The 24,741-nt window shown below is 43.8% G+C and overlaps 2 protein-coding genes and 1 long non-coding RNA gene across 3 annotated transcripts; 1 reads left to right on the top strand and 2 right to left on the bottom strand.

The window, feature by feature from the left end:
• Positions 1–448: 448 nt before the first annotated feature.
• On the bottom strand, positions 449–3,529 carry LOC103054182 (metallothionein B-like). The gene is made up of 3 exons (XM_088135924.1): positions 3,373–3,529; positions 1,603–1,668; positions 449–675 (listed from the first exon to the last, which is right to left on the bottom strand). Exons 1-3 carry the CDS (start codon positions 3,401–3,403, stop codon positions 581–583), a joined length of 192 nt encoding a protein of 63 aa, XP_087992050.1. The 5' UTR covers positions 3,404–3,529; the 3' UTR covers positions 449–580.
• Positions 3,530–3,664: 135 nt separating this feature from the next.
• LOC148216467 (uncharacterized) lies at positions 3,665–23,208 on the top strand. Its single transcript, XR_015795251.1, has 4 exons — positions 3,665–3,815; positions 14,652–14,772; positions 15,260–15,506; positions 23,019–23,208. It is a non-coding gene; the product is annotated as an uncharacterized LOC148216467 (long non-coding RNA).
• LOC148216468 (metallothionein-1) lies at positions 16,252–19,415 on the bottom strand. Its single transcript, XM_088136367.1, has 3 exons — positions 19,308–19,415; positions 18,773–18,838; positions 16,252–16,689 (listed from the first exon to the last, which is right to left on the bottom strand). The coding sequence occupies exons 1-3, from the start codon at positions 19,336–19,338 to the stop codon at positions 16,595–16,597; spliced, it is 192 nt and encodes a 63-aa protein (XP_087992493.1). The 5' UTR covers positions 19,339–19,415; the 3' UTR covers positions 16,252–16,594.
• Positions 23,209–24,741: the final 1,533 nt, after the last annotated feature.

The raw sequence follows: 24,741 nt of genomic DNA, 5'->3' as shown, positions 1-24,741 counted from the left end.
CTGAAAATCAATTTCCCCCCTTCACAGAAAAGGGAAAATAAGATGCCATTGCTTGTTACCCTCTGTAACAATTCTCTACTGGGGAAAGAAACCTGATTTTACAGAGGCAATGGATGATGGAAATTTAAATATGTTTGCAAAGAGGGGAGTTATAATTACAAAATAAAGTGCTAGTATGTTCATTTATGCCTTTCAGCTTTCCTTTTCAAACTATAAAGAAAACTTCTATAACACTTAGATGGCATTATTTTTATAGATTAAGTCCACACGCTGCGTGGATTCAAAAGCAAGCAAACCACATTGCGAATGATCTAGGTCATGTTTAACAAAACCCCCAAGATATATTCAGAAGACTCTCCAAACAGAGTTCTGTTGCAGGGGGTGACCTCCTTTAGAACCAGATTAATAACTGGAGAAACCCAGTCCCACAATTAAAACCCAACAGGCGTTGTTTGTCTGAAGTCAGCTTTATTTTCATGCTCTCTGGCTAGAAGCAATTACAACACATTCAACGTAGCCTGAAAAATCATCTCTACTGAACAGCAGATTTAGCATATTTACAGAGAAGAGCAAAAGATGTTCAGGGGCAACAGCTGCATTTGTTCAAAGAGGGGTCTTTGCAGACACAGCCTTTGGCACAGTTGCTGCAGCTCGCGGGGCAGCAGGAACAGCAGCCTGGAAGGATTCAAAGTAATAGGAGGTTAAGTAATGTGAGAAAGCAGGGACAGCAAAATCTTAAGCAGGGCAGAGGAGAAATTGGCAAGGCATGGCTAGTTTACACAAAGGTGCAATTCAGCTCTGGGAATTCAGTTGCAAGCATTCATAGCTTAGCAGACGGGAGCCACTTGGAATACAAATCAAGAATGTGGAAGAGTTCACAAAAGCTTTCATGCCTTCCAACTGGGAATTCCTTTGTGTGGTTTTTAAAAGATCTGTTAGAAGATTTCCCATTCTATCTTTTGATGTCAGACACTTACAAACTTAGTATAGATTGCATGGGTGTGCAAAAACTCAAGCCTCCGAATTGGTTTTTCCAAACTGGTTAATTAAATAAATGTAGAAGTTCCCAAATCAATTCAGATACTTGTTGAAGGCACAGAATTGGTTTTCTAGATCAGACTGAAAGTCTAAAAGGAACTGAGTTGATTCCACATCCAATCCTGATTAGACTGAATTTCCAAGCTGACAGCCAGATTTTGCCCAATTTACACACCCTAATAAAATGTTCAACCAAGAAGTATTTTATTACACCTTCAGTATCCATAAAACCTCTTTAGGTTGATCCAAGACAAGACATCCTTGCTCAGAATAAAACTCTAGAATAAACACATAGTATTAAACCTAAACTACACAGGAATTGCTTATTCTAATTGAGTACTCCATAGATCGATTATATAAATTGAAATATCAACATCTTCAAGAGCATCCACTCTGTCCATATGACCCGTGCATATTTATTCAGGATAGTCCTATTGACTCAATGGGACTTGCCTGGAATTATATTTTAAGTCTTGGGTCAAAACAAATGACTTACAATGTCCCCTCTTTGCAAAATCTTTGGATTTTAACCCCTAACCTGATTTTCTGGAAAACAAGACTCACTTTTTTTGCATGAAGTACATTTGCAATTTTTGCATTTGCAGGATCCATCACATGAGCAGCGGCCACCTGAAATATAACCAGGAGGGGAAAGAAGAAACAAATATCATTGCTTGAAGGGGCACATCACTAACCCCCAAAACATGCCTGTGATTCAACCCCTTTCACTAAGAATGGAGTACCTCCATATATAGGAACAGTTAAATCTTTTAACCCAAATGATCTTTTTTTGCCTGCTTTCCAGGAGAATTTTAAAATTCCTCTTTCCCTTGGACACTGCACATCATATATGCATCCATTAGCTATTCCCTTTCTCTTACAGCTTAAAACTGAAGTGAAATCATCTGAGTGTTAAGAATTAGCATTAAGGAGCACGCTAAGCTTCCTAAGACTTGTAATGGGTCAAGCTTGCCATCAAGCTGCAGCGTGGATCACATCTCAGTTGAACTGCTCTGGCCTTATTGGGGGGAAAAGTCGCTCGTTTCATTCTAAGGACCCAGGCTGACTTTCTAAGGAAGTCCTTGGATTTCACCCAGCTTTCAGGAGACTAAGTCAAGATGACTAGACTTAGACTTGTAGAAGATCAAGTTATTTCTTCAAAGGAATTACTGGGAAAGAGGACAAGCAGGTTTAGGGCAGTCTCTCTTCATTTCCCAGGAGTTTTAATCCCACATTTAAGGGAAAAAGCCAAGTTGGGGGTAACTTAGAAACAGGAAAATCAATTTCCCACTGAGAACAGCTGAACTGCAAAGAGACTAGGGAAATATGCATTGTTTTATCCAGCCTGAAGACAGCTGAGAGTTTTTTAAATTGGAAATTTGAGCAAAGTATCCCTAACAAGATGGAGTTGCAGAAAGCCTTAAAGCAGTGTTCCTCAACCTCAGCGACTTTAAGATGGGTGGGCTTCAACTCCCAGAATTCCCCAGCCAGCCATGCTGGCTGGAGAATTCTGGGAGTTGAAGCCCACCCATCTTAAAGTCGCTGAGGTTGAGGAACACTGCCTTAAAGCAAAAATGTTTGAAGTCTTAGATGGTGATAAAAGGTTGTCAAAAGGTTTAGAACCAAGTATTTCTGTGAGATATAATATTTCAGGGTAGAAAAGTACCAGTTTGGTAAATGTAACTACAATAGTGTAATACAGAGAAAGGAAATTTCTGAGCATAGCAGCATCTTAAACCAGGACTTGGGACATTTCTCTCTCTCTGGAGTTTCTACAGTGCACCAAAGCAGCTTTTCAGAATTAGATCTGTGTGGCGACCAAGAGCCAGAGAACACAGCTTGTGGTTTCATACCTCGTATTAAGCCATGATTCAACCATGGTTTAATGGACAGACCACCAGCAGCTGGGTCCACCCAACATGCTAAGCCAGAACTAAAAGCACAGTTTACCGCATGCATTGCCCGCCTAGGATCAGGCAGCTGCACTGAGTAGACCAGCTCCTGTGGGTTGGGGGAGATGGGGCTTAAACCCCAGTTAAGAGACCTGGCAGCTCCCGGGATTCTGGGAGAAGCGAAGGGAGCGTCAAGGAGGCTGAGAAACTTCAGTCCTCCCCAACCCGCTGCGGACAGGCGAGGCTCAACCCTCGAGGCTTTCCAACGAAACTGGCTTAGTCGCAGCTGGCTTGTTCAACCCAGCCGGTTCCGCTGCAAACCACGGTTTCTAAAGGGCGATAACGGGTCTCAGGTGATGAAACCCCCACCCACCCCCGGGCAACCCGCCTCGGGGTTCAGCGCATCGCTCGTGAGAAAGCAAGAGGCGGGCACGAGGCTTACCGGTGGCGCAGCCGCAATCCTGAGGATCCATCCCGGAGAGAGAGAGAGAGATAGAAGCGCTAACAGCTGCAGGCGAAAGTTGCACGGATGCTGCGGGGCGCCCCGCCGCCGGCTTTTTATAGCGGCCGCGAGGTCAGCGAGGCGCGTGCAAAGCGCCCGCCCCCTCCCTCTCGCTTGCGCACGGGCCGCCGCGGGGGCGGCGGCGATGATGGGCGCAAAGGGGCCGGTTCAGCGCCGCGCGCAAAGCCCCGAGCCCGCCCCGAGTTTGCAAGCTGGCGCCCGCGGGGACCCGCCGCCCGCCGAGGAGCTGCGCGCCCGGGGAAAGCGAGCGAACAGCTGGCTCCGGGCCACACGTGGCCGAAGGCGGCGAAGCAGAAGCGGGCTATCTTCGCAGCCACGCCCAGCCACCCAAAGCTACGACCAGTTTGCCCCGTGGAGCGAATGTAAGCGTGGGGGGGGGGTGTCACTGGTCCAAGGGGGGGGGTCTGGGCGAAAAAAAAAACCCCAGGAGAGAACAGCGCCGAACCAGGCCTGTACTGCTGTTATTTATTTATTTTACAAGTGTTTTTTTTAAAAAACACACACACAAACAATATGGAAAAGAAGCAAGCAAAAAGGCTTAAAACAACAAGACAAAGCAATATCAAACTAAATGAAAAGAAGGGGGGGAACATGGCAAATTATCCACACCTATCGCATATCCCCCGAATATTAAACAGTCGTTAAAAGTTTCTGAATTAAAACGCATAAATGATAATACTCTCTTGTAAAATGAAATGAAGTCGGTGCCGAACGTACTGTGCCAGTTTTTGGCGAGTTGGTAAAGTTGCCTTTTCAAAAATAAAGTTAAATTGTCTGTCTTTCAAATCCAATCACTAATATCAGGAATTATACTACTTCGGCCGTTTCTCAAAGTAATCCTCTGAGCTATACCCCAGGATGTATTATGTCCCCCAAAGTTGGAGTCTGATTCACGTTGAGGAATTGGGGCTCTACAGGGCCTGGAGCATTGTTGCTAAGACAGTGGAAAGTCTTGAGATGATGAATTGATTGATTGATTGATTGATTGATTGATGAATTGATTTGGTTTGGTTTGGTGACAGGCATCCGTCTTGCTGGCCAAAACACAGCGAAAGAACAAGAACGTTTCCATCTGCTCCGGTCGTGCTCTTGCATTACAACAGTGTGCAAAACTCCTCCCTTCTCATTCAAACTGGTTGCTGCAACCGCTAGAGCGGTGTGCAGCCTCTAAGCCCTCCCCCTTTTGCACATGACAATACAAACACACCACCACCCCCGGGAAACGGCGGGCAGTGTGCAAAAGAGCCACGTGGGTTCATGCTGAGTCAAGGGTGAGTCAGCAGACAAAGCTGTAGGGAGTTTGAGCAAACAAGGACGGCACCCAGGCATGTTTGTTATGGACTGGGCGTCCTGAACTCCGGAAGGGACATCGCTTTAATTTCCAGACTGGACTCCCTTTGTTTTCATTATTTTATTTGAACGCCCCCTTCCCTGGAGAATCACTGAGCCGTTTGTGTAGATGAAATCACACCATTGCACGGGGCATTCAAAATTACAACACCAATAGTTAAAGCACTATTAAAGCCTTACCGTTGGGCTGTGTTTACACAACACACTTAACTTAGTTACTGAGTTACCCCCTTTCTGGGTTTGTGCAATGATTAGTGGAAGCAGGCTGGGTTCTCACTATGTGCTAAGCCACTGAAGTATTAACCAGTGTTACAACTTACCAAATGTCGTAGATTGTGTGAATACAGCCGTTGGTCTTTAATCTGGTTGAGTGTGTTGCGTAAAACTGTATGAAAATTTGAATCGTTGTCCCTTAAAAAATATAACTATGTTCAGGGTCTTTTTTTACATGTTTTAGGTCCAAATTGTCTATTTTCTCTTCCTACCCATTCACAGCTCTTACTTCCAACTCCGTGTTTAGTAGTTGGATATTATACATTTTTCTTAAGATGTATTTTTAATTTTGTGAGTGTGCCATACAGGTAGTCCTTGACTTATGACCACAGTTGGAACCAGAACTTCCATTGCTAAGTGATGCAGTCGTTAAATGAGTTGTGCCTGATTTTGCAACCTTTTTTGCCATGGTCATTAAGCAAATCACGTGGTCATCAAGTGAATCTGGCTTCCCCCATTAATTTTGCATGTCAGAAGCCCCTTGGGAAGGTCGCAAATGGCAATCACATGACCCTGGGATGCTGCAACCATTGTAAATACATGCTGGTTACCAAGCACCCGAATTTTGATCATGTGACCATGGGAATGCTGCAATGATCATAAGTGTGAAGACCAGGTGTAAGTCACTTTTTTCAGCACCATCATAACTTCAAATGGTTGTTAAATGAACGGTCGTAAGTCAAGGATTACCTGTACCTAACTTCCTTTTTATGTAAATTGCTTGGTATAATTTGATTTATGCAAGAAAGGTGGGAAAAGGAGATAAGTGTTTACTTCAGATCTTCTGAAAGCTAAGCAGAGTCAGATCTAGTTAGACCACGGATGGGAAGCCACTAGGAATTCCCAGAGCTATCCTGGAAAGTCAAAACCAAAAATCTCAGAAAAAAGGGCAAACCATTTCTGTTCTGCTTCCAAGAAGTTATGTGGACCCCCAATCGCATTTTGAAAGGACACCTGACTTGTTCTACCAATTCAAAGTCTGCCTGTTGCATTGGGCCAAAGAACTGCACCCCCCACCAGCAGACATACACTAAAATGGAAAGTAACACTTCCTACAGCTGATACAAACATCTGACATAATACAGCTGCTTGTTGTCATTGTGCCATGAGCCAGTAGAGGTTTTTAAGAGAGAAAAGAAGAAAGGTAGGGCCAGAGCAGGAATCCAGGAGGTCTTCCCCCTTCTTCTTCCAATTTGGCATTCCCACCTTCCCTTTGTGGAAGTCAAATAGACTCATCTCATTGATCTTGATATGGGGTCCACCTGCATTGGAGCGATCAGCCTCAGACTTCCTGGAGTTGATCGGGATTGTAGCCCAGTGTGTGTGGAAGGCCACAGTTTGAGGAAAGTGGACTTCACACCACCAACCAACCAGACTGTGGTTTGGTCTAATGGGTGTAGAAGGGGCTGTGAATGTCAAGCTCTGACCTTAGAAATTAGGGTAAAAAGAGAAAAACAGCACTGAAATAGGGGTGCCCATGGGGAGGGGAGGGAGTCAAAAAATCAAGATGGCAGCCACAGCTGTGTGACTGAAGCTCCACCCCTTTTTATTCATGTAAAAAGGGGTGGGGCTTCAATTGCATGGTTTTTGGGCATCATCTTGACTATTTTGACACTCACTCTGTGGACACCCTTGAGTGTCCTGAAAGTGCTTTCCATATGATGACAAGGATGATGAATCACATTTCAGGAAGAGTTTTTCTTTGTGGCCAACAATTGCACCAAAGCTTTCAGAGGAAAGAAGATGGCTGGGGAATTCTGGGAGTTGAAGTCCACACATCTTAAAGTCGCTAAGGTTGAGGAACACTGATTTAGGGTGATGCATGAAGCGAATAAGAAACTGGAGGTGCACAGTCTTCCATAACCTATGCTAATTATAACAACACGCAGAATTCAATGGATCAGGGTAGTGCTAAGGATGGTCCCTTTCACACATATCGACAGCATACTTCTGGGTGGGGAAGATCCCACATAAATTCCCTTTGCTCCAGATGGTGTCAGTTTTGCAGCAGGAAGAGAACTGCTCCCTTCCAAACTGGATCCCTCCAGGGAAATGGGACTGGTGCTTTCCCGTGTGGCCTGGCCATTGAGGATGATGGAAATGTGATGTCCCTTGCATCTAGTAGGGGGCAGATAAAGGAAGGTTGCTGAGATTGGATTGACTCATTGTGCTAAGCCATGATCTAGGTTGTTTGGTTCTGACATAGTCTATTTGGCCAACCCTACCAAAGGTGGTTGCTTCGATAGACAACATTGAAACTGGCCAAGTCATTTTCTCTGATGCTGAGTAGCAGGGATTGTCGGAAAATGCATCTACGTTGGCCATGTGAAGGAGAAAAATATATACTAATGTTCTCCCAGCATTATCATTCAAAAGGTTCTGCGTGCCGGTACCATTTTGTTCCTTTAGATTTTTTTTTTCTGATATGAAAAAAGACCAGATAAGTGGTAGAAAAACATGGAAGACATGAACATCTGTAAAATTTCATGAAAACAGTGAGATACTTCCACAATAAACCTTCACCTGAAAGAACCTCAAGCTGAGCCAGATATTTCTTGGATCTAGAATTTTTCCCAACGTGGCAAAAGTCCTAATTCAACAAGTTTCCCTTTACAGGATGCCAGGAAAAGGTGAAAAGCCTCACGGAGAAATCTCTGCTTCCACACAGTCTATAACCACCCACCCACTTGGCCCACCAGGTTAAAATGTGACTTACTTTAGCACAAAGGACTTTCTCTCTTAATAAGCAAATCTTCTCAGTGTCTGGGGAAAAAATGTGCATTTCTGAGGTTAGGAAAATTCTGTTTTGAGAGGGAACCCCCTTTTTCACCCTTCTTTGTCCTTCAGGGCATCAACGCTGGGGTAGAAATCCTGCAAGATCTGATTGCTCATATCAAGCCCTTCTGTTCTGGTAGCGCTTGTATATCTTTCCTATATTTTAAGGGTCATGATTCTCACATAAACAACACAGTTTTGGAGCACTTGAAAATCTAATAACTTTTACTGTGCCATAAAACTCTGTGGTTTTGCTGCAAAAGCCTGACATGGCAATTTTGCTGAAACCCTGATTTTCAGATGTTCATTCCATCAGAAGCATCTGGATTGTAGCAACCTGGGAATCAAATTTGTATTGGGGTGGAAGTCTCCTCTGTGGTGGAGAACATCAAGGAAGAGATCTTTGAAGAGAATACAAGACACCAACCATATGTTGCTAGAAACCCACATTTGGGGAGGCTATACAACCTGGTTAATACTGGATGGGAGGCTACCATGAAATCCCAAGGCTGTAGGAACAGCATCAGGGAAAAAAGCGAGACAAAGCAATTCTGCAGGATACTGTTGCCATGAGAACTACATGGACCTTTTCAGGAAGTTACAAGGAGTCAAATTCATGTCAAAGGAGACTTTGCTTTTCTACTGACAAGATAGAACAATCAAATTAGACCTATGGCATTTCTAAGATCCGCCAGATCAAAGGGGATTATTTCCAGAAAGTGTATAGAAACCAACCAGAAGATTATGGTTCTGGAGCTGAAACCAAAATAAACCTTATCTGCTGAAAAAATTACTGATGATAGGAAAGAGGTGCTTTATGACAGCAGATCACAAACTAGCCAAGCACATTGGAATCTAGCAGTGGCCAAACCCAGTTTGCTTAGTTATAATTGGATTGTACAACATACTAACAATCAGGTTAGTTGAAGTAGTAGCTGAATTTGCACAACATGTTGCTTAGTTTTAGTGGCTTAGTTGCTATGTTATGCAAAATCCCACCCCTCAAGTAAAGTTGGTTTATGGTTCAGTCTCTTGTGCAAACTCAGAAGATTGATCAATTCAGTAACAAAGGAAAACATGTTGTGTGACCACAACCTGTGTGTCATGTAAAGGCAAGACAATGAGTTAAATTTATAAACCAATGTATTGAACAAGCAAGATATTTATAGAAACTGAAAGACCACCTGCTCTCTTAAGAGGTTGCTCATCCAAAGCTATGCTTGAGATTTATTCATTTGGTGGCCACCAGAAATGCAGAAACCCAATTTGAGGATGTTCCATTGATTTTAATCATATCTAATGAAATAAAAAATAAATTCTGACTCTTTGTGACCAGATAGACATCATTTCTCCAGGAATGGCTATCACTAGTTGTTTCTTTGAAGTTTTGTAAGGTACCGCTTGTATCATTAGTGATAGTATATGGCCACCTTGTCTTCTGACATCCTCTTTTTTGTTTGCCTTCAATTTTTCTAAGTATGTCTTCTCCAGTAACGCTCGCCTTTTAGATTATGTGTCCAAAAATTTTTAGTTTTAGCTCATTCTTAGTGTTTCCGGTAAGCAGTGTGATTTTACTTAATCCAAAACTGAACAATTTGTTATTCTTGCAGTTCAACGTATCCTCAACAATCTTCTCCAGTATCACAATTCAAAGGCATCAGGTTTTCTTTGTTAGCCCTTCTGATGGTCCAGCTTTCACAGTTAGATGTTACAAATAGTAAAGCCATTGCCTTGGCAATATGTACCTTTGCTGACCGTGTAATGTCTCTGTACTTCCATATTTTATTTAGATTTGTCATAGTCTTTCTCCTAAGTGGCAGACATCTTTTTTTATTTTATGGCTACAGTCACCATCCCTGTGAATGTTTATGCCTAGGAAAATAAAGTCTTTACTGTTAGAACTTTATCTGCCTGTTTGCACTGGGCTAGCTTCCCCTGTTGACATAATCTTTTTTTTTTTTTTTCATATTGAGCACCAAGCCAGCTTTTGCACTCTCTTTTTTCACCTTAAACCAGAGATTTCTTATTTTTTCTTGTCTATCCACCCAAATAATGAATTACTTATTTGTTTGTTTGAATTTATTAGCCACCCAACTCCAATGCTAATATTATCAGAATTGCTGATCTTGCTGACATTTCTCCCTACAACTTTAAGTGCTATTTCTATTTCTTCTTGTATTTTTCTTCTTTGTTTGTATAATATTTTATTGAAGTTTTACATATATAAAAGCTAATACAAAACTAAAAAGGTGTACAAACAAAAAAGAAAAAGAGAAATATTAACAGAAAGAAAAATAAAAGAGAAAGAGAAAGTTATACAGAAAGAGACTTTCCCCTCCCGCCAAACAAATATAAGCATTTACAGTAACTTAACACCTTCTCTAATATTACAGGGGAAAAAACCCTCTTCTTCCCATTTCTCATCCCTAAACCATAGCCAAATTATATAAAAAAAATTAAAATTAATCAATCTTATTCAGCAGAAGACTTACTTAAGACTTACTTATTATTACTGGTACTTAAGAGTACCAGTAATAATAAACTATATATTTAAGCTTAAACAAATAAATCTATATTGCATTTTAATTTATAACTTTTTCTAATAAGTAAAACATAAAAGATCTATCCTCATAGGCATAAGGAATACCAATCATAGTAACGTGGGTATTTTAAACTAAGTCAAATAAATCCCTTTTACATCTGTAAATGAATGTCTTACAATCCTGGTCAGGAAAAATAAAAGGTTCCAATAATAACAACCCAAAATCAGAATTTACACAGTTTAATCCTGATCCGATAAGCCCACTTTGAACTCCTTTGTCTTCTTTTTAAGAGGCTCGATCTTCAGTCGGTTCTTCAAATAAGGTCCCAGATAATAGTCTCTCTTCATTTTCTCCCTCTCTGTTTTCACAAACAACTTCAGAGATTTAGTGTTACCCTTCTGTGGATCCAAAACAAAATAATTCTCAAAGTCACTCTTCTGATTTATAATCTGGATATCTCTTTTAATTATTAAAACATCAACCAGGAAAGTTTGTATATCCATTACAACTTCTTTCTCCTTGTAGTCAAGGAGAAATTTTTAAATCCATTTTCACATCCACAGCATCTTTTTGCATATCTTGCATATCTCTTTTATAGTCTGGCAATTTTTTAAAGTCCATTTTAAAGTCTTTATTCAAATCATCATCAGGTTCTGTTTTATCCAGTGGAACCTTTTCTTCTTCTATAACCTCTGTTAGATGCAGTTTTAGGATTAAGTCCTGAACACATTGTTCCCAAACAGATTTAAATTCTCCAGTAGTAAGACAATATTCCTCCATTATGTTAACAAGTATCTTTTCCTTTAATTGTTCTCTGATTCCCTCTAATTAACCTACAAAGCCCAGTCTTATCTTTTATTTTGTTTATTTTCAGAATAGAAACTTTCCCACTGTAAAACTTCTTACAGTTAATTCCAAAATCATCAGCTATATTTTTATAAAATTCAGAACAGTCCATAGAAACTATTCTTTCAGATCCATCTGGCCTCTTAACTGTCCACAGTCAATATGCTTAGCTCACTTTGGCTGCTTTCTAAAAGTTAAAGTTTTTGTTTTTAATCTTAAGACTTACTTAAATCTTCCTTCTTCCCAGATAGAAGGAAATTCTCCCGGTGTGCAGCAACTTGCCTTTCAGAAGGTTTTTAATTTCCAAATAAAGCACAAATAAGTAGTTTCTGACAGTAGTTAAAAGAGGAAATGAAAGTAAATCTAATGTCCTTTGGAAGGCTCCGCCCGCAGCTTGGGCTCGATGTTTCCCGCGACTCCCAGAGCGCTCAACCCGCTAGGGTTCACAAATTTGCAATCTCTTCACAGGGAGCCTCTCTGAGGAGTACTTGTGGGTGATCCAGGCATCCCCTTGATCCGGAGATGGTTCCGGAGAGCCTGATCTTTCATCGGATCCTCTTAACTGCCACAGCCATTGGCTCCACAAAAAACGGAGCTGTCCTCAATCCACCATTACTCCCCCAGAAGCCTTGTCTACTATTTTTTAATTAAATGAAATGAATAAGGGGACAATATATTTTGAACCATTTAATTGCTCAGACTTCCATTCTAACGGATATTTTCTGATTATCACACAAATTTTTCAAGGGGCAGGTGAGATGTTTTGGTATACGCCCCTATTTTTAAGGGCTATTCAAAATCTGTTGTGGTCTACACAATCAAACGCCTTCTTGGAACTTCCCTGTCTTTTCTAGTATCCACTGGACATCTGCAATGTGATCTCAGATGCTCCTACCTCTTCTGAATCTACCTTGTACATCTCATTCTATATATTATTGAAGTATGGCTTACAAACTCTTGAGCATTTTCTTCCTAGTATGTGAAAACACTTAAATTGTTTGGTATATAGAACATTCTTTAGCACTGCCCTTTTTTGTATTGTAATGTAAGCTAATCTCTTCTCATCCCTTAGCCACTGCCTCCTGTGTTTTCCATACAATCTACAAATAGCACTTTAACTGCCCTGTTCTGGAAGATTTTCAATAGGTATTTCATCAGCTCCTGGAGTTTCATTAACAATATTTTCTTGGGGCCAGTTCACTTCTTTTCCCAGAGTGTTGTTCAATGATCAAATCTTTGTATGTATCTTCAGTTTTGGAATTGGGATACCCACAGGAGGGGAGTACACAAAAGATGGCGGCCATGACCATGTATTCAGAGTCACCATGCAGATAAAATGAGGCCGGGCTTCTGTTGCATGGTTGCAACCATCAACATTTTTTACTCCATTCCCCGGACACCTATTTCTCATATATCCTCACCACCTCTTTTTTGTATTTTCTTTCTCTAGTGCCATCTTTGTCTTTCAGTGTGCTCATCTTTGTGTTCATGCATCAATGGCTTGAGGTAATGGTACGTGGGAAAGACCTTGGGAGATGGAGAGGAGAAGAGATGCTGCCAAGGGAAGAGTCAGATTAGAGACAGCATAGCCCACACATAGATAGTGGGTGGGGCAAGAGGCTCAGAAGAGACCCTCCCTAGTTTCTCAAGCTATAAAGGAGACTGCGGGGGGGGGGATTGTACTTTCAGACTTGAAAGATTCTGTTAATGTAGCTTTACAATAAAATAGGATTGGCTTATCTGCTCGTGTTTCCTGTCTGGTTTGCTTGGTACTGACACTCCCTGAATCCTCTAATTTTCTTAAGTGACTTTCCTGGCCTTCCCTTAATTTCTTTGTGTTGATATTTAAATAAAACTCCTTGCCTTTTCTTGTTCTTCTCCTCCATTCAGTGCTTAGCTGGGCAGGTTTTCTTCTCTCTCTGTTGCTTATTGCTTTCTGTTTCTCTCCAGCTGGTTTCAATCTGTCAGGAGATATTTTGCCTTCTTTGACATTTCTTGTTTTCTTTAGTTTAAGTTGTGGTTTTACAAGAAGGATCTGAGCCTCAGTCAGCATCAGATCTTGTTTTTGCAGACCCAGCTAAGCTTCTTTCTCTTGGCTTGCAGAGAATATAGTCAACTGGATTTCAGCACGATCCGTTCAGTGATGTCCATGTGTAGAGTCATCTTCTAGGTCAGCGGCTCTCAAACATTTTGGTTTTGGGACCCCTTTGCATTCTTAAAAATGATTGAGGACCCCAAAGAATTTTTGTTTATGTGGTTTATTAATCGATTTCCTTCTTCATTTTCTACACCAAGGCTAACCTTCCCTGTTAATCCAGATAGTACTTTACTTTCAATATTAGCATTCCAGTTTCCTATAATTATATAATGACTTTTTGTGCGTGGTGGCAGTGTGTCAACAAAGTGTTGTAAGTCACCATACAGCTGTTCAATTTCTTCTGCATCTGTGGTTGGAGCATAGACTTGGATCTCTATAATATTGATTAGCTTTCTTTAGACACAAGCTGAGAATATTCTATCATTTGGGAGGTTGTATCAAGGAACTGGCTTTGACCCGTTTGTTGATACTGAAAGATACCTAATTTCTTCTAGAGATCTATGATTTTCTTGTCCATGGTCGAATATGAATATATATATATATACTGTACCTACAATCAAACACGCTGCCTCACTTCTATTGATTTTTAAGTTCACAAATGTTTATTTCAGGTGACTTTGTTACTATGTTGCTTTCTGTAATTTCCAAATACTGTTCCCAAAACAGGTTTGATCACATTTTAATTCCAGATTTCCATATTGTTTGGAAAGATTCTTGCCCTTAAAGGTAGCATAAAGATCCTTGAAATAAATACATGTAAGTACTTGCCAGTTTATGGACCTATAATGTTTCTTGTCTTTCAAGTCAGTCTTGACTCCTGGTGACTTGGACAAGTCCCTGCAGTTTTTATGGCAAGAGTTTTGGAAGTGGCTGGCTCTGCCCACCTTCTTCTTATGGCTGAGAGGGAGTGACTGGCCCAAGGTCACCCAGCTGGTTTCATGCACAAGGCAGGAGACGAACTCATGGTCGCCTGGCTTCTAGTCTAGAACCATCACCACTACACCAGACTGGCTCTCTTATTTGAGTCAGTCTTGACTCCTGGCAACTGCCTGGACAAAACCCTGCAGTTTTCTTGGCAAGATTTTCAGAAGTGCTTGACCCTTGCCTTCTACTTCCTAGGGCTGGGAGAGAGGGACTATGTGTCTAAAGCAGGAGAAAAACTCAGTTTCCATGGCTCTAATCCAGCGCCTTAACCTCTACACCAAACTGGTTCTTGTGGACCTTTCACAACTTATGCAAATACGTCATGATGAAGAGATGAGCCCAGAGCTGTGACTCCAGCATCATCGTAATGGGCAGCCTCCTTTTTCCAGTTCTTTCTCCCAGGATTCCAGAAGTGGGCCACCCAAGCACCCCAGATGGACCTGATGGGACCAGAGCAGGCAGCAAATGTGCCTGAAAATTCAGAATTTAAAGACACATAGCCTAACAAAGGTCAGTATCTGGAGGCTGAGTCATGGCAACTGGATTTCTTTTCTTTGGTTTGATAACTTTCACTGCTTGTCCAAGCAGCTTCTTCAGTTTGGAAAGTTGGTTAAAGGAGACCCCATAAATGTCTTCCAGGGTGTTCCTCAGTGACATGATGGGCTCATTGAAGGGACAATAGCAGAGTGATCGGATAGATTAGAGTAGATCTTTGGGATGTGAATGTCTTACTCCTAATCCCTCACTCATCCCCAAGTGGGTCGTTAAGTGCTGCCTCCCTGGTGACCTTGTGAAGTGGTCTTAATCTTCCTGGGCACTGATGAAAGGGCAGCATGAAAAATGGAAGACAAGTTGTGTCTGAGGCCTCCACCTCTATTGAGGGAAGGATTTTCCACTTGGCATAAGTGGATTCCTTCACTCCTCTCTCAAACCACCTATCTTCTGTGTCCAAAATGTGAGCATTATTGTCCTCAGATGAGTGTCCTTTTTCCTTTAGATGAAGGTAAATTGCTGATTCTGGTCCTGTGTTGTTGTTCCTCCTGTGCTGGGCCATCCATTCAGTGAGAAACGCAGCCACCCTGGAAGACATTTATGGGGTCCCCCCAACCATCTTTCTAGACTGAAGAAGCTGCTTGGACAAGCAGTGAAACTATCTAACCAAAAGAAAAGAAGTCCAGTTGCCATGACTCAACCTCCAGATAATTCCACCCGGATGACTGAGAATCTTCATCAACATGACAAAGGTCAGGCTTGTTGCAGAAAATGTTCAATAATTAAAAAAAGGGGGGGGGGGAAATTGGCATACTAGAAAATGAAGTGGAAGCTTCTCAAACCTTTTCCAACGCATACCTCTGGGCCCACGTGCTACTCACAGGCATTTTTAGGAGACAAAGGTTGGCATTTGGAAGGGAAGCCCTCGACCTGGTTGGGGTTGGGGAAAACCAAAGTAAGCTGTGGGCCTCCAAGAGCATCTTGGAAACCCATTCATCATTCTGGTAAATGGGGCTTTGAATGGGCATCCCTGAGTTAAACAAGATCTGCAGGGAGGTGGGTCAAGGAAAGTCAAGGTGGCAGCCACAACTGTGTGTTTGAAGCCCCACCCCTTTATGTGCATCACGACACACATAAAAAAGGGGCAGAGCTTTGATTGCACGGTTGTGGCCACCATCTTGACTTTTTTGACCTCCCACGGACACCCTTGCCTGACACCCAGCAGCCCATCCCATCCCACCCCACTGCCATCATGTTCTCAGAATTCCAAATTAGCCAAAAAGTATTGCACCCCCTCCCCATGTCTGCTTGGTTCTGGACAGGCCGGAGCCCCCTAACTACTCCTCGTCCTGAGCCCCCCTTTGGAAAAGAGGAGCCTTGCGTTTTTGGTAACAACTCTTTCAGTGCATCCCCCGTATTTCTATCCGTGAAGGCAGCTGAGCTACCAATCCAGGGTTGCTTACCAGGAATAAAGCCAGTGGAGACAATTTAGGTGTTTAAAATCATTTTATTTTTAGACTGGAGTTAGTACCTTGCAATCAGCTGCCTAAAATTCTGATATCTGAAATGTAGCCATAACACATCCTCATTTAAGAGCAGATGCCTAGCTGGAGGTCAACATCTGACACCCACCAGCGCCTCCTGCTGGTCTCTCGGAGAAGGCAACTACCAAAACACCAGAAATATTCCTTATATACACACATGGCTTTATTACTTTCAGCGCGGTTTACGCTCCTAAGTAACGGTGAGAGCACGCAATAGCAAGTATAAAAACGGACACGAAAATTACATTTCTGCAGGCAAATATACAGATTTCAAGGCTGCCAAAGCCAGCCCTTTTTCACTTGCAGCAGCTGCATTTCGTCGCGGGGGGCCCTTTGCAAATACAGCCCTGGGCACACTTGGCACAGCCCACCGGGCAACAGGAGCAGCAACCTGAAAGAGAATGGAAAACATCAACATCCTACCCCAGCTCAACGGGAAGAAGAGATTCTGGATTCACAGGCCAGACTCGCTGATGTTTGACCCAACGTTGTACAGTTGAGGCTTAATGGCCCGTGAACCTGGGCACTATGGCTAGTAAAACATGCCCGGGTGCAAAAAGTGCATCTGGCAGGCCAAATGGAGACCACCAAACCCTAAGCTTTCACAGGTCCCAGCAGGAGTGGAATAATACCAAAAAATATTTAGGGGCTTATGGGACAAAAAGGGTGTCTTAAAGTTTGCAAAAGTGTTCTGCATTGTTTGACCCCTTAACAAACCTGAATGTATCACCCTGCTGGGATCCTAACCACACCCACTTATGAACTGTGGCCCTTGGCGTGCCCGAAAGGGCCCAGTGGGTGGCCCTTATCCAAGCCAAGGTTTGCGTTTCTGGCAGGGTACAGTGCGGTATCTTACACGAGCCAAGCCTGTTGTGTTTACTCAAACCAAGTTTAAGCAAATCACGGGGAAGTGCAGCGGGCTCCTGTCCCATGCTGATCGGCCGTAGTGCACAGAACAAGCCCCCATTGTCTGGCTTCAACTAAGCCAATTCCCAATCCATCACATGAAGTTTATGGTGTATTGGATCTGGGTGGCTTTAGTTCAAGTTCTACCACCAGCCTCCCTGCAGAAATGAAGCAGCACGTAAATGATCTCTGTGTTGACTTAGCACAACCACGGTCTAGCTCCAGGGTTGTAGGGTAGAGGATTAATTAGCAGGGTTGTGCAGCACACAGCTGCCTAAAGGTGTTTCAGAGCATGAATAGGGCACCTGTTGGGGACTCTTCGAAAGACGCCTTGCAGGGTTGAAGGCAGGTGTTCCATCTGCCCCGGCCATGCTTGCAGCCCCATCTTAGAATTGAACCTGAAGCACTGCAGAACCCTCATTATTAAAACTGCATTGCACTCCTATTCCTTCCACTATAGCCTGCATTATGTTCTCTACCCTTTCTTACAGGAAAAAAAAAAATATTGGGGGGTGCCTTTGAGTCCGTGTTGACTCCTGGCGACCACCTGGACTGGTCCCTGCAGTTTCTTGGCAAGATTTCGGAAGTGGTCGGCCCTGGCCTCCTCCTTTCTAGGGCTGAGAGAGGGACTGGTACAAGGTTCCCAGCTGGCTTTGTGCCTAAGGCAGGACTAGAACTCAGAGTCTCCTGGCTTCTAGTCGAACACCTTCCCCACTACACCAAACTAGTTCTTTATTTCAGTTAGCCTTGGCTTCTGGTGACTACATGGGTGAGTCGCTGCAGAGTTTGGAAGTGGTTGGCCCTGGCCTCCACCTTCCCAGGGCTGAGAGAGAGGGACTGGCCCAAGGTCCCCCAGCTGGCTTTGTGCCTCCAGCAGGACTAGAACTCATGATCTCCCAGTTTCTAGCCTGGTGCCTTAACCACTACACCACCTGTCTCTCAGGAACGTACAGTCTTATTAATTCTGGCAGCAAATCTTTTGAGTTCCGGAGAATACATCCACCCACTTTGTGTGCTGGTACCTGGAGTATTTTTGCCACTATTGTACGCACTCTTAGTTCACAGGACATTTACTCAGGAAAAAAAACAGTGCTTGCATTTGTGCCACGTGCTAAGCCTGGTTTTAACCTTAGTTAGATTTTCAGCAGCTTACCATGCTTACCCCATTGGGTTAGTTTATGATTCATCATATCATGCGCTTTCTGAAACAGCTTAATTCAGTAACTAAATTAAGCAGGTTATTCATAACCAGCAATGAAAAGTTGACAGTTTGCCTTTTTTTAAGCAACAGGTTATAAGGAGTTTGAGGGTCTGAGTTAGACAATTTTGGAACATAAATAAGGCAAAAAAGGAATGAAACAATCAGACCTGTCTTTGACAGCCTGGCATGTTACGGGAATGGTTCGGTGGACCGTACAATGGGGAAGATTAGGTTAACTGAGTAAAGGATGTTTAGCTGACCCAGTGGTAAGTACGTTGTGTGAATGCAGCCCACGCACATCGTAAAAAACAGAACCACAAGTTGAGAGGAGGTGAGACAACAAAGTACAGCCATCTACGGTACTCACTTTTTCTGCAGGACTTGCATTTACAGTTTTTACACTGACAGTTGTTGCCACAGGAGCACACCCCACCTGTGGAAGGAAGAAAGACAAAACATTACCTTCCAAGCACAAAGCCCCGTGCTCCACGCTGGCCCCCACAGTGACCTCACAGCCTTCCAGCCTTGGCAAGCAACCCCTCCAAGTCAGTAGGAGAAGGATGAGAAGAAAGGCTCTACTTCGCACGAGCAAGGATCCCTGTGAAAACACAGCTTCTGCACGACCCCCAGCTCCCGCTTAGCTACAGTGCACCAGTGCCTGGAAGGAGACCGAGGAAGCAGAGAAGGGGAACATCTGTGTGGGTCTCCCCTCGCTAAGAGCGCCGAGGAAAGCCACCAGCCGCCGAGCGCCCCGTCGCTGCGCCTCTGGAACGTGAGAACGCAGCCCCGGGAAGGAAAGGGGGACCCGCGAGAAGGGAGAGGTGGCCCCCGGGAGGGGAGCCTGGGCACCTCTCCGCGAGCGAGAGAAGAAGAGAGGGCAGGGAGGCGAGGCGGGGCCGCACCGCTGGAGCACGAGCAGTCTTGGGAATCCATGTGGGCGGCGGGCGCTTTGCGGCTTCGGGCTCCGGTGGCTGCAAGGAGGCTCAAGCGAAGACGGGCATCCACTGAGCCGGGGAGCCGCGGACGGCCGCTATTTATTGCCCGCGGGGAGCGAGCGCAAAAGACGCCCCGCCTGGTGCACACGACGCCCGGCGCCCGCCCCCGAAACGCAGCCGCCGCGGCTCGCCCGCTGGGAGCTGAGCGCGTTGGCCCTCCGGCGCCGGATGCACCTGCCGCGGACGGGCGCCGGGCGGAGTCCCCGCGCTTCCGAACCCCAACCCGAACCCGGGCGGACGGGGGGAAGGGGCGGCGGGGGGGAAGCGGCAGCAGCTCTTCCCGTCCCCCCCGCTTCTGGACCCTTGCAAAGGAACGAGGAGGCGGCCCCGAGGGATGCCCGACCGCGATGTCTTGAATTGGCCAGGACCTGGCTAATTAGGCAGCTGCACTTAAGCTTGGAAGTTGGGTAGAATACTGTCTGGGCAAGTGCAGAGCGCTGACAAGCGGGTGGCAGTGGGTTCTCAGCCCCTCTGGGCTCCCGCAGCCTCCCAGATCTGCTTTTAAGGCTATTGATCCGTTTTCCCCCTCAGCCAAAAATATACTGTACAGTATGTTTAGTTTGGGTTTAGCACAGTAGGTGAACTCAGCCACTGGGGTTTGCACACCAGGGCCTGAATGTAGCCACTGCAACTGTTTCAAGAGATTATTGTAGGGGTACCTGAGCAAAGAAGTCAAGCTGGCTGCCACCACCATTGTGTGCGGCACACATAAAAAGGAGTGGGAGTTTGCTCACATGGTTGCAGACCCCATCTTGATTTTTTGACCCTCGGGACAACCCTGCATTGTAATTCATTGTAGCTGAGCTTGGTATCTTTATTTCTCTCGGGGTGATGGAGGGGTGTGGGATGGGATACAGGACAATCCTTTACTGATTTCTTTTTTAAAGACATATCAGAGTCCCGAACAAGGAAAGGATTGGAAAAGCCCTTGGAATAAACATAGGGGATTATCTTGAGTCCCAAAAGGGTCAGGCCGGTCTTGTCACTTGGAATTGGGGAGCTGCCGGACAACAGTGTGAACCAAGCTATCGCATTATACCATGATTTAGTTGTTTGTGTATCACATGTGTTTCATCAGCCTGTGTGGTGTGAAGCCAGCCATTGAAAAAAATGGCCTTGAAGATCACCAGCAGCTTCAGAAACGCCTGGGTAAAAAGTGTAGTCAATGATTCATTTTAACTTGAGACATCTTGTCTTTAAAGATCCACTGAGTGAGATGCCTTTTTTTGATGAAGCAGTCCTATGGATTAAAATAATAATAATAATAATAATAATAATAATAATAATATAATGCATGAAAAGTATTGCATGACTAATTGCATGAAAGCGAAAATTCATCATGTAACAAACAATAGTCAATGTTGCCTTTGTACCGAAAAGGATGAAACAATTGACCATTTGATCAGTGGCTGTAGCAAAATTTCACAAACTGACTATAAGCAGCATCATGACCGAGTTGCCAAAATTGTTCATTGGAAACTTTGCCAGAGGTTTGGATTTGAATGTAGCAAGAACAATTGGGGCCATCGAGTTGAGAAGGTTTTGGAAAATGAGCAGGTTAAGATCTTATCGGACTTTAAAATCCAAACAGACAGGCACCTTGTTCATAACATGCCTGATATAACAGCCATTGAAAAGAAGAAAGTCTGGTTCATTGATGTTGCTCTCCTGGGTGATGCTAGGATTGAGGAAAAGCAATCTGAAAACATTATGAAATACTGGGACTTGCAGATTGAAGTGGAATGCTTATGGAAAAAGAAATCTGCTGTTATACCAATCATGACTGGAGCCCTTGGAGCAATACCTAAAGGACTCCCTGGATATTTGGAAATTTTGAATTCATCGGACCTGAACACCCTAATTTTACCAAAACAAAAAACAAAAAAACCCTGCTTGGAACTGCCTATATTCTCAGACACTGCCTTAATACAGTGGTACTTCAGGTCATGAACGCTTCTGTTCACGACCAATTCGGGTCACGAACAGCACCGTTCGCAAAATTTTGCTTCCGTTCGCAAACGCCGGATTGGGTGACGAACAGGATCCGCGGCCATTTTCCCTGCCGTGACAAGTGGTCGTGGCTTCCTGTAGGGAGGGGGACTCTCCCTCCAAGCAATAACTGCCTCCCCACCCGCCTTCCTGTCCTCCACGCCAGAAGTCGCCTTGAGCAAGGTTAGCGTTCTCTCTCTTCATGCTGTACTTTGTGTCATATTTTTGTGGTTTAAAAATATATATATATATATATGGTTCAGAACGGATTAACTGTAATTACATTGAACCTTATGGGGAAATTTGATTCGGGTTGCGACCAATTCGGGTCGCGACCAGAGTCGCGGGACGAATTAAGTTCGTGAACCGAGGTACCACTGTAATTCTTAGGTCCTTGGTTAGGACTTGAATTATGAAGTTTTTACCAATCTTTGACTGTGAATCTAATTGTAGATTACCTATATCATCATCATCATCATCATCATCATCATCATCTGTGGCAAAAGAAAGCAAAGATAGAACCAACAGTAATAGGTGCCTTGGGTGCAATCCCAAAACATCTGGAGTGCCACTTGAAGACCATCGGCATTGACAGAATCACCCTCAGTCAATGGCAAAAGGCAGCTTTGCTTGGAACAGCTTCCATCCTGCGATGATACCTTTAATAGCATCAAGCAAGAACATCTGCCTATCCCAGGTCCTTGGGAAGGACTTTATAGGTGGATAAAAATGTCAAATCCAGCCTAATATCTGGCTGACCATGTGACCAACCATCATAATAATCCGAACAACTCCTTTTACTAGTGGAAATGTAAAGCAAGGAGAGACCTGGGTCTCTTAGTGACTGCTTCCTTAAATGTGTGTCTTTAATCTTCTGGGCTTGGCAATCCTGAAAATTAGGTCAGAGACCATAACTTTAGCAGGAGAATTCCTTCACGCCTCACCTAATTTGGAGATTGTGACTTAAGCCACAGAGCAAAGGAATGGTCAACCGATATGCCTCTCTGACATATTTTTGGATTTTTTGCTTTCAGATCACAGGGCCCGAACGTGAGTGATTTGTATGGTTTCTTTTTCGCCAGCAGAACCTGGAAGACCTGCTGATTTATTTGTGTTAATTGCCGAGCGTTCTCAGGAGCAGCCTGGGCATCAGGACATGGTCATTACCAAAACAGAAGCTTCCACAACTTTAATACCATTTTTTGACAGTTCTAAGGCAGGTGGTTGTGCCTGTGGCCATTAGTTTGGTCTTCTTTATATTTATTCTTGGACCCATTTTTCATTGGGCTCCTTGAGTTTCATTCCTAGAGCTTCCAGATCATTTGCATTTTCAGCTGTCAATAACCTTCATTTCCTAGGTGGTAAATCAGTCTGGTTGTTTCCCGCTACCTCCTTCTTGTGCCCCTAAGATGCTCTTTGCTCTCCCAGCGTGCCTTTTCCTGGAGAGACAGGCAGGTAAACAGAGTGCACGGTTGAGGCTAACTACCCTGGTTCTTTCTGCCTTGGGGTCCCATTAGGGCCAGAGGCATCTTTGGAAGTGAAAATGACCACAGGGACATGTACTTTGCAGTCTGCCAGCTTCCTGTTTTTAAAAATGTACTAAAGTAATTTTTTTTTTTTAATTGGCAGGGCAGGGAGCATGATGGACTGAGAGAGGGGAGTTCATATATGCAGTGCTGTGATGTTTTGGAAGGTCACATGGCCAACCCTGTCCAATGGCACTCACCAAAGACAGCCATGGTGCCTCATTCTCCTGTTGGTCAGGGCAAAGGAGCAGAAACTCTCAGGACTAAGTCTCTTAATTCCACAAATAGACCAGTCAAAGCACATGATAAAGCATTTGTCTTTCTTTTCCATTTGTATATTTATTTCCTTTTCAAAAGAAATTGAAACCTTTCGGCATGGTTGGCATCACCAGCCTAGGCCTATCTCAAAGACCGGTTTAGCACTTGGGTGGGGGACTACAATCCAGTATTTCTCAAACTTGGCGACGTTAAAATGGGCGGACTTCAACTTCAACTTCAGCGCTGGCTGGGGAATGCTGGGAATTGAAGTCCACACAGCTTTCAGTCGGCAAGTTTGAGAAACACCGATCTAGACTGAGAAGTCAGAAGAACCTCTGGAAAAAGGCAGAGGCAAACCCAGGGGTGTCTGCAGGGTATGGTCAAAAAAGGCAAGATGGCAGCACAATGGTGCGATTGAAACAGCTGTTTTCTTGACTTTTTGACCATATCCTGCAGACACTCCTGGGCAAACCGCTTCTATATTGCCATGAAAAAAGATCATACAGTGTCCATGACATTACCAGGAGTTGTGCATGAGAGAATCTTTATTAATCCAATATACCAAGTCAGGAAAGATCACTAGAAGAAGAACCTGATGAAACTGCATTTCTGATTCATTGTTAACCATGGGAACTACAGGCTGTCAATTATCTTCTTGACTACATAGTAATTAATAGTTAATTGTGTGACTGGTGCAGCTGGCGCATCTCAGCCCCTGCTTTGGGCCTGTCTTAGCCAGGAGAGAAGTGATGGTAGTTCTTTTTCGGAAAATATGGCTCAGAAAGGACAAAGTGAAATAGCTCAGAGTGTTAGCAAAGCTAAACTATAAATATATATTTCATGTAAACGTGGAAAGCTTGCTGCATTCAGGCAACTGATATTTTCTTTTCCTTCGAGTTTTTGTTTTTTTTGGGAGGGGCAGACCAAAAAGCAGGTTTTTAGCACTCATTATTGCAGAAAAAACTGGACAGTGTGAACCTTGGTGACATTCCCTAAGCAATATATCCAAAAGCCTGGATGTCATCAAGCTAATAAATATAACTGGGACAGCTATGTTCTTCTGTACAGGTTCACATGTGAAACAAAGGGGAAGTCAGTTTCTACATGATCAGGACGGACTTCTGAATAGAGGTGGCTCCTTCTAGTGTGCCCACTTAGCACTGAAGCTTCCAGAGGCTGTTCGCACTATTCATAAAGCCAGGTTATCAATCCTATGTATCAGCACCAGCATGAACAGGCTGCTGTCGGGCATACCACCCTGAAGGGTTTGCATTGCAAAGCTATTGGCTTTATGCCGCTGGAGAGAGTGAACCAAGCCATAACTGTGCAGAGTTAGAGATGGCCGAATGCCCATTGATTGGTTAGGAGAGTGTCCCACAAAAATCAAAGAACTGGTCTGCCCCTCAGCTGTTAAAAAGGAACACTCCAGATTCCTCAGCCTCAGAACAAGAGCAGATAATACCATTGTGTGGGGCTGTATTAAACACCATCAGAGAAGATGAAAAGAAGGGTTTCTTAACAGGAACTAGAAGAGAAAATAGTGGATGTGGACACTAGGAAGGGTCACA

The sequence above is a fragment of the Python bivittatus genome, unplaced genomic scaffold (genome assembly GCF_059951505.1).
Source record: "Python bivittatus isolate LINGU-HERP-01145 unplaced genomic scaffold, Pbiv_v1 ctg000190_np1212, whole genome shotgun sequence".
NCBI lineage: Eukaryota > Metazoa > Chordata > Lepidosauria > Squamata > Pythonidae > Python > Python bivittatus.
This window is presented reverse-complemented; position numbering and strand designations above follow the sequence as displayed.

What these genes read in the sequence shown, in the direction of transcription:
- LOC103054182 (XM_088135924.1), bottom strand. Translation starts at nt 3,403, where the DNA reads ATGGATCCTCAGGATTGCGGCTGCGCCACCG. An exon ending in GGATTGCGGCTGCGCCACCG is followed by an intron (nt 1,669 to 3,372) that starts GTAAGCCTCGTG and finishes GTTATATTTCAG; the next exon opens with GTGGCCGCTGCTCATGTGAT. An exon ending in ATGTACTTCATGCAAAAAAA is followed by an intron (nt 676 to 1,602) that starts GTGAGTCTTGTT and finishes GAATCCTTCCAG; the next exon opens with GCTGCTGTTCCTGCTGCCCC.
- LOC148216468 (XM_088136367.1), bottom strand. Translation starts at nt 19,338, where the DNA reads ATGGATTCCCAAGACTGCTCGTGCTCCAGCG. An exon ending in AGACTGCTCGTGCTCCAGCG is followed by an intron (nt 18,839 to 19,307) that starts GTGCGGCCCCGC and finishes TTCCTTCCACAG; the next exon opens with GTGGGGTGTGCTCCTGTGGC. An exon ending in ATGCAAGTCCTGCAGAAAAA is followed by an intron (nt 16,690 to 18,772) that starts GTGAGTACCGTA and finishes ATTCTCTTTCAG; the next exon opens with GTTGCTGCTCCTGTTGCCCG.